Source organism: Taudactylus pleione, unplaced genomic scaffold (assembly GCF_031769625.1).
Source record: "Taudactylus pleione unplaced genomic scaffold, aTauple2 ptg000520l, whole genome shotgun sequence".
NCBI classification, from domain to species: domain Eukaryota; kingdom Metazoa; phylum Chordata; class Amphibia; order Anura; family Myobatrachidae; genus Taudactylus; species Taudactylus pleione.
Window position 1 is genome coordinate 1,444,268 of NW_028284922.1, and position 14,772 is coordinate 1,459,039.

Genomic DNA, 14,772 nt, shown 5'->3' on the forward strand with positions numbered 1-14,772 from the left:
AGAGGTTACATCCCACTCCATAGCGTAACTGAGCAAATTAACGTGCTTTGCTTTAGCCTTATTCTAATAGGCAGCCTATTTATCTGTTGTCGTGTCTAGCAGGTGGTCTTCTGATCAGTGTCACGCTGCCTGCCTAGTGTCCTTCTAACTCATTTACCTTGCCGTAACATGTTTAATTAGATGTGATTGCCATAGTTTGTTCTTATTACTTACAAATCAGCGTCCAGCTGGCCCACAGCATGCCGATCACTACTGTGCATAGTCTCTCCGTACATAAATATTGGTACTCTATGCAAAACACCTCTGTACTGGAGCTAAAGCAATTCCGCCTTACAGACGCTCACCAGTCGGATGGATGCGTTCACCTTTGCATATGGGCGAATATCTTCATTTATCTCTCCACATACACAATGTGGATGTAATTACGCCCATCTGGTATACAGCTCTGCAGCAGCCCCGTAGTCTGGTAGATTTACAGATGCACAGTCTGACGTCCATAATAATAATAATAATAATAATAATAATAATAATAATAAAAATTAGATCCTAAAACCTATCAATGTGAATTAGTGTGTAACGTTTGTTTCTTGCTTTTAGTGGTGCTTTTATATTGTATTATTTATAAAGTACATCATATTCCGCACCTCTGTATAATGCAAAAGTCCACATAGGATTCTGAAAATAAATAAAAATTTTGTGATGACTTAAGGCTCATACACACTTAGCGATCTGCTCCATGAGCGATATCGTTATGTGTTATCCCTCGAACTGCCGGGCTCAATGTCGGGAACGACATTGAGCATACACACTGAACGATAACGTTCAGTGACTGCACCCTCCCTCATCCCTGAACATGCACAACTTGACGATATCGTCAGGTTGCCCTGCAAGTTCAGGCGATGGCAGACATCGTTAACGATATTGTGGATACACATTGGACGATATTGAACGATAACGTTATCGTCCATATCGTTCACTTTATCGTCTACTGTGTATGAGCCTTTTAGAAAGATGATAGTTTGTAATATAGAGAAGATGGCAAACTAAAACGCAGCTTAATAAATTTATTAAGTGGGACGTGTATTTGGCTGTTTTGACCGGTGGAATTAAAGGGGCAGTAGTAATTACAAAAGACACCTGGTTTTGTATTTAGTATTACCACTTTAAATCCAGTGGCTGAGGATGTAGCTGCTTTGAAAAGTGCTGCTTGGTAAATTTACCCCAAGGTATTAATGGGAAAGCCTAGTTGTTGCAGGTACCTTTTATAGGGAGTCTTTTGAAATTTCCCTTTACAGTAGGTGCAGCAGGTACTGCTGCTGATCATTTCAGGCGGGTATCTGTGAAGATGGAAAACAGTGGTCATCTGCTACAGTACTAGAGGTTTTATCTGAGAGTATAATGGAACATATTCAAGTGTTTTAAGTTTGTGCAGCAGTGTTTTCAGGGATCACTTAAAGGTTTGGAGGGTAGAAGAAAGTCTTTGTTGTGTGAGGTAAGGCATTCCACAGGGTGTATGCAGCCCCCAAAAAAGTCCTGTAACTGGGAATGGGAGCAGGTAATGAACTGTGGGAGAGAGACACAGAGCAAAGGGATCAAATTATTTTGAGACAAGGGAAGATGAATGTTGGAGCAGTTTTGTTTATGGCCTTTGTAAGTTGTATTGAATTTGGTAAAAATACAGGCAACAAATATAGTGCAGAAAGCAGCAGAAGAATGTTTTACAAGGAAAATAATACCAGATTAAGGGCCTGTTTCAGTGATCTACGGCGTTGCAATAGCAGCTAAGATTTCGTATGCTACGGATTGTTTGCACAATAGTACCCTCGTCTAACAGTACTGAGACGCCCACCGGAGCCATCGCAAACAGCACCACAACTGCATAGACATTCGCAGCCCATACACCGGTTCTCCGATAATAGACCATGTGACTAATCTTATGGTCGCACAGCATGGGTGCCTGGACTGACTCTGGAGCCTTCTTATGTACAGAGGGGATCGCAGACATCTGCTGCAATCCGCTCCAGAAATGGTACTGACGTGCCTGCGTTTTGACGACCACTTCCCTGTGTCTTCCCCAAATGGGATCGCAGAGGGGGCTAGGTGCATGCGCAGTTCACTGATAATGGCGCAACTGCGTAAAAAACGTAACAGCATACATCTCTGAATGAGGCCCTAAATCCATTACAAATGCATGGGGCCAAATATTTTGATAGTTTAGGATGGGGCAATATTCTGGTCAGTGGTCTGCTAATTGGGTCATAGACAACCAAACCGGACTGAGACAATCTGCTCCTTTGCAGCCGATATTAGGAGCCCCAATTAATGACGAGACCTAATCCCTTTAGCACTCGATTACCGCTGTTTGTCACTGTATCGCTTACACAGAAGCCCTACGCTGGCCACAATAGGCTGCCTGCAACAGGGCAGAGGGGGACGTTGCTGGACCTTGCCGAGGGCTAAGTAATGTTGAAGGCATATTTGTTGGTATCCCTGTGATAACAAAGAAAATATGCCGCCGGTATTCAGGCTCGTTGCTACCTGGGGCCCTAAATATGTCGGTATTAGTTGTACTATTATATGACTAGCGCTTATATGTTGGTTGTCATGTAACAAGATGAGACAACACTGCTGTAGAAACAGGCACACATAGCATACTTTATATCTTCTACAGCTAATGATCCAATTCTATACTGGCTACAAGTAATACACGTGAGTGTTATTTTCCTATTATAAAAGTAGAATGATATAACAAACCATTTCTCTTATATAGCTTTTGTTCTGCCGGCAGGAGGACGGGATACCATCTCATTAACCGATTCAGCAGTTCCCACCACACACAGACCAAAGTCACCGATGATGACGTTCACTGACGTTCCCTGCCATAAGCCTCTGACCTATGAAGGTAATAACGAGGCATGGATGACGGTTATTATATTGAAGCATGACTGTTTTTTCTCTATACGGTACCGTGTCTGGTTCCAATGTCCTCTGCATGTTGCATGCATTATTCTGCCAGCATGTATGTGTATCAGTTTTTGCAAACTGCTCGTTGTGTCAAAACCAGCAATCTGTATTTAAAGCAGGGACTGAAATGAACATAACAGTAGCTGATGTGGTTTTGTTTTTTTCTCTGCAGAACACAGACAGCCAACAGTTGAAAATTGTTCCTGTGATTTGGAAACGTTGGCCAAAAATGAGGATACACAGGTCCTGGAGAGCTCCCAAGATCCACTTGGTAATGCTTATGAAAACATGTATCTTCATCCTTTAATTCCTCTTCTGTGCTCTGAGAAAGACGAGCTGGAGAAAACAGGAAAGCAGATTGTCGGACTAACGGAGAAACTGGCCGCTGCAGAGCTGGAGAATCGCCTTCTAAGTTCTACTGAGGGTGACACTCCTGCAGGTGACCACTCGTCCCCTGATTGTTCAGAGACTCCTCTGTCCAGTCCAGGGCAGATCGAAAAACTAGAGGCGGAGATTTTCCCAGCAGCCACCCCAGATGAAACTGAGGAACTTGGCGATGAAGGCTCAGAAAGCATTGGACTGGAAAACTGCTTGGACAGAAAAAACGACCAATCACCGTCCCCCGATGTAGACGAATCTTTAAAATGTGTTTGCAATTCGGAAAGTGTTCCCTCTGCCCATGACTGTGAATCATGACTACTACCTGCAGATTCCAAAGTTGTGTTGTCTTTGTTAAAACAGATTTTATGTTCATTTCATTTAAGTTGAAGCACCGTTCAACATCTAAAGAGACGTTAAACACATAGTGACCATTCCATTCAGTGCATCCTCTATTGTGGTTTGCTGTACAAGGCAGTTTGTTATTACTGGGATAAATGGTTATCTTGTCTCATGTTATGTGTGACTGTATCGGTATATATGCCTGTGAAACATGTGACAGTGTATGTTTATAGTCAGGAGAAGAGCTGTAAGCCTCAGGCAGTTCTTACATTATTACCGTAGTTAATGCAGTCTCACTGATCAGGACCATGTTTGTAGTGAGCTCAGCATTCACTCCAGTTATGCAAATGTTCCCATGTTGGTGTCGGTATCATTTCTGGTCATCCACGTTGATTGTTTGTGCATACAAATGTTTTCTGGGAGTCTTTATATTTGAGACAATATAGATATTTATTTGCTCAAACACTGTGTTCTTACTTTTTTTTGTATTCCTTTGATATATTGACATTGTAATTCAATGTTCGTAGTGATAGTAAAGGCTATATAGCAGGGGGTCGGCAACCTTTCCCTACGAGTGTGCTAAAAGCCTGTTAAGCCCAGATTACTATGTCTATATTTATGTATATCTCTCTCTCTCGTGAGTATCCACTAGACAAAAAAAGATGACATCGTAATCGTTCAATCGCTCATTACAATGTTGTAATCATACAGTCGTTCCATTCTTGTGTAGTGGATACGCACCTTTAGGGGTTGTCTCTAGCAGCCCACTGTATAGTTACCCCACCCCTCCATGCCAGTGGCCACAAAATGTCTATGTCAGACCCCCTCCCACCCCATTCTCGATAGGCCCCCTATAGTTTTACAACTCCCCCAAGTGCCATAGATCCCCCGTGCAGCATTACCTACCTCTCTCCCATATATGCAGAGTGTGTGTGTCTCAGAGGAGCCTTTATCAGTCTCTGCTGAGCTCTAAACTTGGAGTGAGTGGCAGGGCAGGGGCTGATGATCTTCTGTCATTAGGACATAGTGCAGAAAGGGGGAAGAAGAAGTCTGGTCTGCACCTGTTCACCACTGATTTCCTCATGACAAGCCCGGTGGATGGACAGGAGGCAGCGGTCGTATGAGATGTGACCATGTCAATAGAAGCACAGCTGCCAGTTAAGTGGTTCAAGGCCAATGGACAGTGCAGTAAATATATGAAAGACAAATACTGAAAGTGAAAACTACAGGTGCACATGGTTTTGTTGAATGTTTTATTAGTACATTCCGTTATGCATCATACTCTAACATTGTTATTCTATACCTGAAAGCCAGCCGGCTGTGTGTATACTGTTTCTTGTCCATTTGTTCCACAGTATCTATACAAGTGATGGTTAATGTATTATTCATTACATTTACAATCAGAGCCGTAACTAGGCTTTTTGGTGCCCAGTGCCAGAAAGAGCATTGGCGCCCCCCTCTTTTTCAAAGGGACATAATGCACTCAAAAAAGGGCCATGGCTTCATGGGGAAGGGCCAGGGAAGAGATAGGAGAGGCCAGGAGATGCTGGGGATTAAATAAGAGGAAGCTACAAGCAAGAAAGATAATAAACAGAAATTTGACAGGCCCAAACAGCGCCCCCTGACCTGTGGTGCCCTGTGCGATGGCACCGGCCGCACTACCCTAGTTACGGCCCTGTTTACAATATTCAGCATAGAGGAGCTGTAGTTACTACTTGCATGGTAAGTACTAACGCAAATGATTGGTAAATTGCCATACCTAGGCAGAATCCTATTTTTCACATTGCATTTGCTATAAAACTGTCTGCAAGCTGTTGCTCTCTGTTATCTGTCATTTGTCGGCTGCATTTACCCCTCCATAGCAGGGGTTTTCGACTATAAGCCTCGGTTACCCACAACAGAACAGATTTATTTGATCATGCATAGGTGAGTTACAGTAGTTTATTTTGCTGCCATTCCACAGAAACAAATCCTGAAAACATGACCAGTTGAGGGTAGAGTGATTGAGGACTGGAGTTGAGAACCACTGCTCTATAGAATAACTAAACGGAGTTGGTGAAGCTTGTGAATCTGTGTTTGCTAGGGGTGATGCCTGTAGTGGGCAGCAGAGGCCACCCCAGAGATGAGAAGTGCTGTGGTGCGCCACTGGTATATAGAAGTGTTGTTACTAGTTTTATATGAGGCAACTTTTATTTTAGTTTTTGTGCATCATTAATGCTGGTGCCCTCCTAGTGAAAACTTACAATTGTATAATTTTCCCAGTTTTAAATTATTTTGTTGTGCAAGTATTTACATTGTTACTGTCATTGAGGCTTACCCATTTCATTTTTTTAAAGCACCTTCCCAGAAAACACAGATAAGTGCTATACTGCATTGTTTATAGTGGGAGGTGGGCGTATATAGAACATTCATACATTTATAATGGATCCATCGGTTATAAAGCTCTAAGTCTGGATTAAAATTTTTGGTCTCCAGACCACACTTGCTGTTCACCTCTATACACCCCCTTCTGCTATATTGTTTTAGCCCAACAGCACCCCATCAGTATTATATACATCTCAGTGATGTACACATTAGAAATTAATATCATAGACAAACTTTTCCTGTGCAGCTCTATGGGGGGAGCAGAAAAACTAGCAAAGTCTACCAAATATATGTAAATAAATTATGAATTCCACTTCAGAAAATAGGGAGATCTCTGTAAGATTGTACATACCAGATTTAAAGGCCTGCTTTTATTCATAAGCCTATGCCCAAACAACAATAATACATTTTAGAAGATGCACACAAATAAAATATATGCAAAGCAATAAAATCAAATTGTAGAGTCTCTAAGCTAGGACTCCTATCAGCCAATGGGGTCAATTCAATTAGGCGCCACTTAGCCAGCGGACTTGCAGATTTTTTGTCCACAGCCCTATAGGTCTGCCTACAAAAATCCATGAGTCTGGGGCAACATCGGGCTGTGAGGGGCGAGTTGCAGTGCCCCCTTGCTCCTAATTGGATTGACCCCACTGATTTTAGATCAGTTTTTGGATCTTTGCTGTTTAACACGTCTTGAAATTCTTGGATTCTTTAGCTGTGCATTGTCTTCCATGTACTTATCCCAGTTCGTTTTACTGCAGGAACCAATCACACAACAAGCAAGACGTGCGCCCGCATTTCCGTTTTCCAAGCTGGCCTGGTTATTGCCTTTACCAAGGTCATCGGCCAATTTGTGGACCACAATAGATTTGCCAACTGCAGAGAATGGGCCAAATAGGGTGGCTTCAAGATTTGTCAGGTGTTGCTGAATCTTTCCATTTCGCACTCGGAAATTTCCAAAATCTCCAGGGTGCTGCGGGTGGTTTACAGAAAACGGATTGTAATGTCCACCTGCAGAGTCGCAGCCATTGCTGAGGTCCCCGAAGCTGTGGATGTGAATTGCTCTAGCAGACTGATTGACATCTATGGGAAACCCTTCTACCGTGAAGACTGCTTCTAACTTTCCGTCCGGATAGGTCTGCTTGAGCAAGACTTGTCCTGTGATTCTGAGTTCGCTCGCATTCAGTTTTGGATTTGGTTGTAGATTACATGTGGCATAGACGGTCCTATCTGCACTGTTCTGAGTATCTTGGAGTAGCGCGTCCCATAGCTGATTCACCTTCTTGGAGATATCCTTTAATGTTTCTGCTTGGCACGCTTGCCCGTCTTCGGCTTTGGCTCCAAAGCAAACAGAAATAAAGCAGATAACAGTTGGGTAAAGCACGTAGCACATGGTTCTCTATATCTGTTAATAAAAAGCACATTATAGATTTTATTTACGATCCAAGGAATCAAATAAATTACTGAATGAACAAGAATATACCACAAATGTAGACAAAAGTACAGGAGTCACTGGAAATACAACTTTGTGTAATATATACAGTATATTGGGTAAACCATTTTTTAAGATATGTAAAGTGATAGCAGGGTGGCTGTAGCAGGATCTCTGGCAGTATCATGAAAATGTAGTTTGGACCCTCTGACTGGACAGCTCAGAGGAGGAAAGGGGCATCGTCCCCCTGGTGCCCACACCACAGGCGAATCTGACAGGCCTCCTAGTCTTCTCTGTGCCAGCATGGCACCTTTGTCAACTTAAATATCAGCTTTTTTATTATTATTATTAATAATAAAACAATCACATTTAGGGGGGTATGTATCAAACTCTCTAAAGAGGACAAGTGCAGGTGTTGCCCATATAGCAGCCAATCAGCTTCTAAATAGAATGTTATAGAATATGGATAAGTGATGGCTATTAGCTGGTTGGTTGCTATGGGTAACTTCTCAATTGGTCTTCTTGAGAAGGTTTGCATCTCCCCCATATAAATGTGCACCCAATGTACAAGTCTTGCTGCAATTCTGTCTTTGTAGGGCTGTATTGATAATGAATATTTAAACATTATATAATTGAAGTTTGGTATTTCTCAGGTTATACCAGCTGTTTTCCAGTAGCTAAAAACCTCTAAAGGGTCATTATTGTATCACATGCGCTTAGGATAAATAATCCAACTATTATTTTCACATGTGAATTTGTAACTACAGATTTGAAAAAAAAAATTCTACCTTTTTTATATGATGCTAACATTGTAAATTCATATCTGCTTCTGTAGGGAGAAAATACCGGGCTGGTACATGTACAGTATCTTCTCCCTACAGAAGTAGATATGAATTTACAATGTTAGCATCATATAAAAAAGGTGAAGGATTTGAGTCTGCCAGTGCCATGAGTACGAGACAATCGGCTAGTGCGCCCACCACTTCGGCTGCAAGAGTACTACTGTGCGGATACTTGGGATTCGCACACTTTGGCCACACACAGACTCTGGTCATACAGTAGCCAAACTAGGACCCCATGTGCACCGAGGGACATTATTATTTTTTTTTTTTATAGGAGGGCAAGAGGGGGCCCAAATCATTATCTTGCCTAGGGCCCACGTGGGGTATTTACCAGGCTCTGGTCAGACAAGTAATGCGTGGCTGTGCTCCATTGAGGGTAACTGGTGGAGACTGGTGGAAATAATATAAAATTTTTCTGTGTGCCAAAGGATGATATGATTTAGCTACACTTTGCAGTTTAGAATGTATGCCATGTTTATATGTAGACTAACTGTTTGCATCCTTACAGGGGACAATGTCTTGTCTTAGCTACATGCAAGCAAATGGCTCCCCATTTATAACTGGACTTGATTAACAGAATAAAGTAGATATTATGGAGTAAATCACAGTTTATCCAAACAGCATTGTGGCCGGAGATCCAGGCCACGTGGCGAAGATGCAGCTGCGACACTAAAAGGGTTATCCCTCGTGCCATGGCGCCATCTTTAAATGGATGAATCAGCACTAGGTGACTTTTTAAAATAGGCTTGATGCTAGGCGCCAATTTCAAACCAATTGCTAGTGGCAGACACCTTGTATGTAACCTATGTGAGCCGCAGCCCCGGATCACCTCTGGTGGCTGCAGCAGGGTGATTGTTAAAGTCCCGGCAGTGAGGGAAGTCGGCGATGCACTGGGACATGTACAGATGCGTTCAGTTGGGCATCAACATTTAGAAGCCCCAGCTGCTGCGGCGATGCAGTGGGAGCCTGCAGGGTTGTTGGCTGCCTAGCGCTGGAGAACCACAGCGCTGAGAGGGAACAGCGAGGAGTGCCGCAGCCTGGACTAAGTCCACCAGCTGTAGTGATATTGGTAGGTTCACCCAGGGATACTATAGAGTCCTAGGCTGCAGAAGGGGGAAACCAGTGCTGAGTGCCGGGCACTGTGTGTGTGCTGGGTCCAGGGAAGTAGCTCCTGGTTCCGCCAGCAGAGAATTGGTTAAAGTCCTTATATAGTCACATTTACAAATATGGTACAAATATCTAAATAAAATGTATTAAAGCTGAATGTTGCTGTAGCTGCAGTGCCTTGGTGTATAAAGCACAAGGTATGTTTAACAGTCTGCTAACAAGATGAAATGTTTTTGTATTTAAGATGTCTAAATGTATTATTTAAAGTAAAAATACACTTACCTTTTACCCTGGTGGTCTTGGGCAGAAGTTCTCAAGCTCGGTCCTCAGGACCCCACACAGTTCACATTTTCCAGGTCACCCGGAAGGAGCACAGGTGTATTCATTACTCACACATTTTAAAAGTTCCACTGGTGGAGCTAATTATTTCACTTGCGATTCCGTGAGGAGACCTGGAAAACATGCACTCTTTGGGGTCCTGAGGACCAAGTTTGAGAACCAGTGGTTTAGGGGAATCTGAAGCCCTCTGTGGGCTGCTGGTTTTCCCAGTCCCCCACCGAGGGAACAGGAATGTCTTTCCTGGCAACCTCCTGCATCTGAGTGGTATGTAGAGATACAGGGAGAGCTGGCTAGCATAGCCAGCTAATTGTTTTACTGGAGCACCAAATAGCACCCACTCGGTGGCCAGGAGTCTGCTGCCTGGGGATCCTGTTTCCCTGCCTCTGGAAAGTGAACTTTGCCAGAGAAGGTAATTAGGCTCCCCAGCAGAACCCTGGAAGTAATGTTTGGGAGGGAGTCATCCTCCACTCCAGAATTGCCGGCACCTGAGTGTGGATTACTTGATCATGGGGTCTCGGGAACAGCAGAGTGACCACTCTCATTGTCCATTAGGGACAATGTTAAACGTGTGCAGGTACAGCACATGATCTTAGCTTGATTGGTTAAGGGACCTAGGGCCTGATTCAGACCCGCTCGCTGCCGGAGGTCTGAAGGGCGTTGTTTTTTGTTTTGTTTTTTTTAGGTTCACCACAGCTTTTGCGAGCGGCCAGGTGATGGTCGCGACCATTGGGCTTGCGATGAGACCCTTGTGGTAGGGTCTCGTCTGCCGCAAGCCCCAGTGAGCTTCCTGCTCTAATAGAGCTGGAAGATCACTACTAACATCACTGGTGATGTCAGTAGGGTCGCCTTCAAACGACAGGCATTCCTTCGGGAACGCCTCCGTTTGGCCAGCCACCCACCCCCCCTCCCCGCCTACAAATCGGGGCGAGCTGTCATTTTGCTGCGAGCCCCGCGGCTTGCGCACGCCCCGGCCATTGACCCGCTTGCGAGCGGGTCTGAATCAAGCCCCTAGTGCGGGCTTACCTCCTGTGGTATTGTGTGTTAGAACTGTATAAAAAGAGGACCTGTGAGCCCTCTTTATCATTGTGAAGCAGAATTCACCATGCGTTGAATTGTTCACCCACTAATATGGAACGTGAGTTGGTTTAGACCGTCGTATGTTCTCTGAACATCAAGGATTGTGCTTCTGTGACATACTGCATGCTGTGATTGTCTCGAGCACTTTACATAAGGGACCCAGCTTTTTAAAGACATTTGAGCAATAAACATCTTGCCTTATGACACCTTTATCTGCTTGTATCCTGTGACTTCCAGAATTGTGGGAAATGCAATTCTGTTCTCCGGCTGTTCTGGATTAAGCCAAGTGTCTTCAAGTTGAAACCCTCTGCCAACTACCCCATGCCGACTGTTCCATAGTGAGGGACCAGTGCTAATTAGTGGACACTAACCAGGAAGTGTTGCAGCAGCGTGTCCACACATACCAAGAAGTAGGAGGTTCCTGGTGTTGGTGGTAGCAGCCTGGAAGAAGTGGTTCCACGTGCCAGTGTAGGAGTCAGTAACAGGTGGTTACTGCCGGTGAGAGGGAATCCCTAGCACTGGTGATGTAATCCTACTCCGGTTACTCGGGGAAGAGTAACCACCCTCTATCCTATCAATGACAAAACTATGTGATCACCTGGCGGAGCGAGGTCATCCAGTCACAAGCGTCTTGGACAAAACTAATGGTATATAGATGTTTTGGGACTTCCATAGTATAACCCTGGACAATTAATATTGCTGTCTTCATTGGCCAACAAATGTGAAAAAACAGTTTGACTAAGCCTACCAGGTTTTTTTTATTTTTATTATGTTAATATTTTTTTGCTTTCCTTTTCTTATCTACCCTAAATACACACAGTCACAGTCACATGGAGTGTTATGCAGGAACTGTTTGTCTTCTTCTCACTTTTTATATTGATACAAAAATAAAATTACGACACAATATTTATTTTAATTTCCCCCAAAAAAGTCTAGGGTATGGCGTTTTATTTTTATTAATTTATTGTTTATAACACTTTTTTTTTTTTTTTTTTTTTAAAGATAAATGGCAAAATTTGATGTGGAAACTGACCATGATTAAATCTATGAAAGTTTTTGATTTTTTTTTTCTTCTTACTAATCTACAAGGATATCAATATCCTAAATCTCCAATTGTCAAAATGACCAGAGATTTTGCAGGATAATAGAATCAAAGTTTCTGGTCCATTGAAGCATAAGATTGAAGGTTCAGATAATAACGGGGAATTATAAGTGGTGCCAGTAGCAGCTTTCCCAATTACTGAGCTGAATAATAAGAAATAACTGAATTATTTACATTTCACTCAATGGGGTCAAATCAGTGATGGCTGAAGGGTGCTACAGCATTCAGACAATTTCTACGGCACCTCGCAACCACCAAGACAGCATATTTTTACTTGTACGCCATAGAAGTGTGCAGGAAAATCCGCCATCTTGGACTTATGTAAATATCGATGATGAGGGCAAGCGGTAGATTACTGATACTAAATACCCCCAGTATGTCCAAACATTGGTTGCAATGTTTGTATATGAATGCAGTGTTAATAAATGATCCTAGCACTGACTGACATCCAGCAGACTTGATCGCAGAACTGCACTGTGTGGACCAGTGAATTAATACACCGGAGCAGTACCAGTAACTAGAATAATTACAGTTCCCCTAGCACTGATGTAAAGCTAAACTTAGTTGCTCATTCATTGTTGCCATATTTTGAGGCTTTCTGTACAGCATGAAATCGTTGCTGTATAAATTGTGAACTGTCTGCATTATGTGACAGACAGTATTAATGTATTAAGACACAAATGGAAACTTCTTGTATGACATTTTGACACAAGTGGCTCCTATTTCTTTGTTCCACTTGAGCAATCCTATATACCTTCATAGAGGGCACATATGTCAGCATTCTATCATTGTATAACTATTATTATCTTTTATTTATAACCATGACCAATGTTATTCAGTAATAAAATAAAAAACCCCAACAGACTATAGACAATTTTGTTTGTAAAGAAATCTAGGTTTATGCAGTTGCAGAGTCGTTTGTTTTATAAACAGCCGTTCTCTACTTGACATTCCACATATTAACCTTAAGCTGGGAACACACTATACGATGTATTGTACGATATATCGTACACATCGTAAAGTGTGTACGCCCGATGTCATTCATCGCATCGTCCCACGCTGTTCTGCCCGTTAGATGGGACGATGCACTGAATGACGCGGTGCTGTTAGATGCAGCATGTAACGATACATTGCGACGGCGTATGGCCGATTGTGCAGTGTGCACAGTGCGCGCTATGTACTGTTAAACCGCATCGCTTGGTCGCACCATAGTATTGTGTGTACCCAGCAACAGAGGGTTATTACATCTTAATTATTACCGTTAAAGGGGCAGATATACTAAGCTCTGGAAAGACTAGCAGCCAATCAGCTCCTAGCTGTCATTTTTCAAACACAGCCTGTAACATGACAGGAGCTGAGTGGTTGGTAGTTTATCACTTTCAAATGTATCACGTTACAGAGCTTAGTACATCTCCCGCATTGTTTTGCTCTATACATATTACAAAAATCTGACCTGGAATAAGTGATAAAACTATTGTAACAGTGTAATAATCTACATCAGAGTAACATAGCAGACGTGACCTGCAGCTGTCATTTTGTTATCAAAGTAACCACGATCTCATTGCAAATTATTGCAGAGACACGTAAAATCTATTTCAGAAAAGTCTACACAAGGTTTAAAATGGCCCTGCTAAATCATTGTGACTAGTAAGGATTTTGTCACAGTTTTTTCCCTTTAACACAATGTTAGATGTCAGTTACTGTACCTTCAGTTGTTTGGATCCGGTGCCCAGATGTGAATAGTAGAGAGCTGGAAGGAGTGTGAGCCGTCTGGTTGTGTAGTGGTTTTATAACACTGAGTAAGGAGGGGAGTGGTCAGAGTAACAGCAGTCAGCTCATTAGGATAAACATTCCAGTTGGCCTGACTTGTTTTTGGAACAGATTCATTACCATTTGGTTATATAAGCTACATTCAACAGATCAGTGCTGCGTCACTGCCTTGCTTAACATTCAAAGCTTGCTTACTGCCCAAATAAATTGTGACTGCAACAGCGCTTCTACAAAGAAGGAAGGAAAACATTTGGATATAATACAAACAATGGTGTTAACTATTGTATCTGCTACCGTTTGTATGCTTGTTTTTAACACTCACATATAACCACACTGCTCATTTTTTATTGTTACTACAGTTTAATGTGATATTTAACACTTTTGGACTTTTGCTAATAAACTATTCCTAGTAATACAACGGTTATAACTGTGGATGTATGCTTTCAAGAGTTGCCACTCTTATGACTGGTGAGGTTCCTGGGCTGATTGTTAGCTCTTTTGCCCACTCGGCAGCTGCTGGACATTTGGGGGTGCCTTATGTGGTACCTCTATGAGTTTGGAATCACTTAGGCAAAGTCACCAATATGTGATAAGAATATATGTATTTACAAAATAACACCGGCATATGCGTACAAGTAATAACAGTCTGTATTCACAGTTCAGAGATGCCACTAAACTATCCTACTTTAAAGAGTTACCATTCCTGGGTAGAGCATTTTGGCCAACAAACCACATCATGCACCCCTGCAAGTCATGGAGCAGCTCCAATGTCTTCCTGCTTATGGTAGGTCTACAAAGTAACAAGAACCACATAAACGAAGAGATCAATCCCGAGACCAGTCTGATGAGATCTATAACATCTAGTCAGTCTGTCTGAAGTTTGATAGCAATTTCCCACTGGATAGGATACTGGCATGATGAGGGGAGGTCCCTGAGCCCCCCACAAGTCCTTTCCTTACAGCATCCCTGCTGGGATCAGATCCACTCTATCTGATTTGGGTAGAGATCAAAGGCCAACCACTTGTCTGGTCGTGAAGGTTAATCCGCATTAGCTT

The 14,772-nt window shown here is 42.7% G+C and overlaps 2 protein-coding genes across 4 annotated transcripts in view; one reads left to right on the forward strand and one right to left on the reverse strand.

Moving 5' to 3' along the window:
- The window catches only part of CCDC149 (coiled-coil domain containing 149), a 109,557-nt gene extending 105,438 nt beyond the window's left edge, over positions 1-4,119 (forward strand). For 2 of the 3 annotated variants that reach the window (XM_088450612.1, XM_088450614.1), the window contains 2 exons: positions 2,789-2,902; positions 3,137-4,119. In XM_088450612.1, coding sequence (XP_088306738.1) covers positions 2,789-2,902; positions 3,137-3,660 — 638 coding nt within the window. In that variant the 3' untranslated portion in view covers positions 3,661-4,119. Of the gene's footprint in view, positions 1-2,770; positions 2,903-3,136 lie in introns of all 3 variants that reach the window. The other variant, XM_088450613.1, reaches the window with a different exon arrangement.
- A 2,271-nt stretch (positions 4,120-6,390) lies between these two features.
- On the reverse strand, positions 6,391-13,739 carry LOC148501308 (extracellular superoxide dismutase [Cu-Zn]-like). The gene is made up of 2 exons (XM_088450595.1): positions 13,654-13,739; positions 6,391-7,453 (listed from the first exon to the last, which is right to left on the reverse strand). The coding sequence occupies exon 2, from the start codon at positions 7,439-7,441 to the stop codon at positions 6,710-6,712; it is 732 nt and encodes a 243-aa protein (XP_088306721.1). The 5' UTR covers positions 7,442-7,453; positions 13,654-13,739; the 3' UTR covers positions 6,391-6,709.
- Positions 13,740-14,772: the final 1,033 nt, after the last annotated feature.